This window comes from Panthera uncia, chromosome D4, assembly GCF_023721935.1.
Source record: "Panthera uncia isolate 11264 chromosome D4, Puncia_PCG_1.0, whole genome shotgun sequence".
Classification (NCBI taxonomy): domain Eukaryota; kingdom Metazoa; phylum Chordata; class Mammalia; order Carnivora; family Felidae; genus Panthera; species Panthera uncia.
Window position 1 is genome coordinate 86016740 of NC_064807.1, and position 4662 is coordinate 86021401.

Consider the following 4662-nt stretch of genomic DNA (forward strand, 5'->3'; position numbering starts at 1 on the left):
TCCAGCACAGTGAGCTGCCAATGAGGCAGGCTCTTTCTGCCCTGATGACAGCATCTGGGGCTCGGTGGCACATGAGCTCCGTCCAGGGGTCTGGGTGGCTGGGAGCAAGTCTTAGAGCTCTTGGCTCTGGTTTAGCTCATCTAATTATTTGTTCTTGAAAACATGGGGATGGGCAAGGGTTCCTGTGTCTCTTGAGCTGCTCAAGTATTTCTTGGGACAGTCTCAAACCATTCTTTACGGTACATGTGACTTGGAGGCCGGTTCCCTAGAAGGACCGGATTCGGCAGTAAATCACTCAAGTGATTGGAGCCCTTGGCAGTCATGCAGATTCTAACTTCCTGCCTCCTCCTTCTCCTCAGTAGCTCGGACTCCCTGCTAGCCTTGTCCTCCAGGGCCCTCCCTTCATTCTTTAATTCCTCCCCAGAAGAGAGAAAACAAGGCTTTGAGACTGTTTCCACTTCTCAGGCCCTGGGCGCGTGTCCACAGAGCGATGGCCAACCGCACCTGTTTACCTACATGGTGGTTTTCTCTCGAATCTCATTTTGCCCAGGCAGTTTGGCTAATTATGGATGGGTAGGCTAGTATTCTTCAGCATTACACAGGCGCTAAGTGTCTGAAACCTGAGGCCAAGTCCGGCCCGAGGAGCCGTGCTCCAGACTCCACGTTAGTTCTAGAAGTTTTGCTTGCTGGGAGCCCTGTACGAGGCACCCCCACGTTTCAGAGGCAGCGTGCAGGGGTGGGGCGGATCACAGGCTCTGGAGGAAGGCAGCTGTGATGCAAAATCCAGCCTGGATGCAGGACTTCACCTCTCCGAGCCTCAGTTACCTCATCGGTCACGGGAAGAGTAAATATTGACCTTAGCCGTTGTTAGAGGGGATCTAATGAGGAAGTGATCTCCGCAGAGTGCCTGGCACTCAGTAAGGGTTGGCCAAATGCCCTCCACCCGAGGGACGGGGCAGAGTCCCTCAGGAAGAGGGCTGGGTGGGACGAGGCGAGAGGTGCTTGTGAAAATCAGAGAATCTAATGGGGTCACAATACGGTACATTTAGGGCATGGGACATAAGGAAGGCCCACTGGTAGGGAGGGGCCGCTTTTCTTTGGCCAAGTGTCCAGAGCCCTGGGTTCTGATCCAGCCACCCATCTGGTCTTGGTTCCCCAGTGTAGACACAGTGGACGGGACTGGATTTCCAAGCCAAGGCTGAGGGCGGTGGGGTGAACAATAACAGTGCATGTTTCCTGGATGGGCCAGGCCCACGGTGTTCTCCACAGCAAACATGTGGTATGTTAGGAAACAAAGAACTCCTCCGGGACCGCTCCTTCTGGAAATAGGGGAAAAATGCGGATTATCGCCAGTTCAAAAATGTGGGCTCCCAGGTGGCCTGGAAGGTTGGGATGGAAATTGATTGATAAGGCTGGGTCGTTTTCTCTGGGCCTTCTGCTCTCTTGCTCGGTCCTGGGGCCTTGCCCCCTTGGGGGACCACAGTTACAATCTTGGTCAGCACTGAGCATCTGGAGAGGCCCATGCTTGGGGCAGCATACCTGGACGGAGCGACGGGCACCTGCCCAAGGCTCTCTTCCATGGCAAGTGGGGAGACTTTGTCTCCAGGAGCGGAGACGGTCTTTCGAACGTCTTTCGAATCCTTCCTGTGCCTCCTAGGGGCTCCTGGAGGCGGTTCTAGAATGGCGAGGATGCAAGAACCATAGGGGGTCCTCCCGTTAGCCCCCCTCCCCCTCAACTAATTCTACGGATGGGGAAACCAAGGGCCAGAGAGGGGGAGGGCCGTGGTCAAGTTCACAAAGCCATTTCAGGACTCAAATCCATGATCCCACAAGCCTTTGGGATCCGCCCAAGGCGACGCATCTTGTTTTCTCTGGGGTCAGCTCTGCTCTTACGTCCTTGGGGAGTAGGTTTATGGCTTCTTGGTGCCTGCAAGTTCGACCCTCTGAACTTCTGCCCGCTGTGACCTTTCTGAAATGCAAATTGGATTCAGTTGCTTCCCTCCCTGACACTCTTCAGTGGCTCCCCCGTGTGCCTTCGGAGGAATCCCACACTCTTCACAAACCGATTAAGGTCCTTCAGGATCTGGCCTTCGCCCGCCTCCTCTGCCGTCACCTTTCGGTCACACTGGGCTAGCCGTGGGTGACTCGCGACTCGCTGTCTTTGCACATGCTGTTCCTTCTCCTCCAATGCCCTTCCCCTCTTGTTCTGAAAGGCTTCTCAGGCTCACTCTGCGGCCTCCTGTGACCCCTTAGGCTCAGCCACTCCTTCCTCTGAGCTCCCAGAGCTCTTGGTAATTCCTTTATTAGCACTTATGTCATTGACTTAGAATTATTTGTTTACTTGTCTCTTCTCCCCAGGGTAGGAAGCGTGTCTTCTGCATCTGTGTGTCCCCCCTCCCCCACCAGTGCCTAGCAGAGTGCCTGACGCCCGGCTCAGGCTCAGCCAATGTCTATGGGGTCAATGACTCGAGGAGTTGTTTGTCCCCAAACGTTCCCTGCACTGTGCCTGAGATGTCACCGTCCGTGAGCCCTGCCTGATCCTGGCTCCTGTTCGCCTTTGGGGCCTCTCTTCTCTCTCCAACAGCTGGGGCCTCTCTTCTCTCTCCAACAGCTGGCCCAGCCCTGCCCAGGCTCTGGGGCCAATCACGGAGATTTAAAGAGCCCGCGTTCGGAAGTGCAGGTGACACAACCTTCCGTGAGAGCGGCGGGGAGGTAGACTCTCACGGGGCACTTGGCTCCCACCAAGGCCCTGGTCTAGAAGTGAGTCCCCGAGGACACCCAGGGACGCCTCCCCTCTGCCGCCCACCGTTACCAATGCCCAGCTACCAGGCCTCTCTGATCCCCACTGACCCATTCATGGGGCAGACCTTCCTTGGGCACCTGTCGTGTGCCAGGCACTGGATCTCTGCTGCCACAGAGCTCACAGCCAGTGGGGGGGAAGGGACAGATCTACGGACATGGCCCTGGTGATAGTGTGGGCTGTGCTAGGACGAGGGGGGCAGACTGTGGGGTCACACAGCAAGGGCACTGAGGCAGCCTCAGAGGTGGGCTATGAGCTGAGATTGAAGGGGACTTTCTCCTGGTTGAGGCTCTGAAGGGGCAGGGGCTGGAGAATGCCCCCCTCCCCCCATCCCAACAACCAATCACAGACCCAGAGCCCTTAGCTCTGTCTAGGCAGCTGCCTGTCCCTGTAAGTTCTCTCGGCAGAGGGACCGGGTGGGGACGAGCTGCTCTCTCTCACATGGCTCTCAAAACCAGGTAGAGGCTCACTGTCTCTCCCTTATCTATTCGGGCAGCATGTGGTGAGTCCCACCCTGTGCCAGAGACTGGGCTGGGAACTGGGGGCTCACTGGGGGAACCAGACACAACCCTGCTCTCAAGGTGCTCAGAGCCAGTGGGGAGAGAGGTGTAGAAACAGGCCAGGAGATCACAGAGGGGCGACCCTCTTCCTCTGGAGGAAGTCTTACAACACTTAGGGGAGGCAGCAGAGCCCAGGGGCTCTGGAATCTTTCCAGATACGGCTTCTATCCCTGTCTTCGGTATCTGAGAGCTGACTGACTTCGGCAGATCTGACTTCGCCTGTTTGCAGCGGACCGCGAACGTCAGTTTGCTCATCTGTAAAATGGGGTTGTGTTCGTGGTTTCCCTCCAGGGTTGTAGCGAGCGCTGGAGGGAGTAATAACTATGTAAAAACGCTTAGCACACAGTAGGGGCTCAACTCAGGGGGCTTGATGATAACGGTAATAATTGCAACCGTTGGGAAGCGAGGACCTCTGCGGAAAGAAAAGGCCTTGCAGTGTCGGCGTGTGTTGGGGAAGGGGGGGTGGTTTAGGGGGATGGGTGGGGACAGCAACAAAGCCAAGGCCCCCTGTGGCCAAGCCTCTGGGCCGGCGGTCGCGTCGCCCCTCCCTCTTCCACCCCCACAGCGGGGCGCGCCTTCGGCGGGAAGCGCAGGTGTCCGCGGCTTCCCCGCGCGTCCCCATCCCTCGTCGCCTTGGCGGCGGCCCCAGCTCCCTTCTGCCGTCCGCCCCGCGTCCTCCGCTAACCTCGGGTCTGGACTGGTGAACGGCGGGGCCGGGAAAATTTGAGTCACGGGGGGGGGGGGGGAGCGGAGGAGGCGGGCCGTGACCCTGAACGGGGTGGGCTCTAGGACCCGCCTCGGGCTCCCAGCAGGGGGACCCGGCGTGAGCCCGCGTGCCGCACGCACCGGCCCCGACGGAGGGAGACGCCGCGCCGCAGCCTCAGCCGCGCGCCGCGGCCGCTGGGTGCCCCCGGGACGGTCGCGCTCGCCCAGCGACACTCGCGCCTCCACCGCCGCGGCCGCCGGCCGCCCCGGCCCCGCACGCGATGCCCCGGGCGCCGCTCCGGCGGCGGCTGCTGCTGCTGCTGGCGGTCTCCGCGGTGGCGGCGGTGGCCGGCGAGCCCGGGCCGGCGCTGCCCCTCCCCACGGGGGACGCCACCCTGGCCGTCGTCTTCGATGTCACCGGCTCCATGTGGGACGACCTGATGCAGGTGCTCGACGGCGCCTCGCGCATCCTGGAGAGCAGCCTGAGCCGCCGCAGCCAGGCCATCGCCAACTACGCGCTGGTGCCCTTCCACGACCCAGGTAGCGCCCCCGCGGACCCCCTTCGCGCCGCGGGCGCCCGGTCGTGGGCGCTCACCC

General features: G+C 60.1%; 1 protein-coding gene across 1 annotated transcript in view; it reads left to right on the top strand.

The window, feature by feature from the left end:
• The first annotated feature begins 4290 nt into the window (after positions 1 to 4290).
• HMCN2 (hemicentin 2) overlaps positions 4291 to 4662 on the top strand; it is a 143174-nt gene continuing 142802 nt past the window's right edge. The window contains exon 1 of the mRNA XM_049630227.1: positions 4291 to 4605. Coding sequence (XP_049486184.1) covers positions 4347 to 4605 — 259 coding nt within the window. The 5' untranslated portion in view covers positions 4291 to 4346. The remainder of the gene's footprint in view (positions 4606 to 4662) is intronic.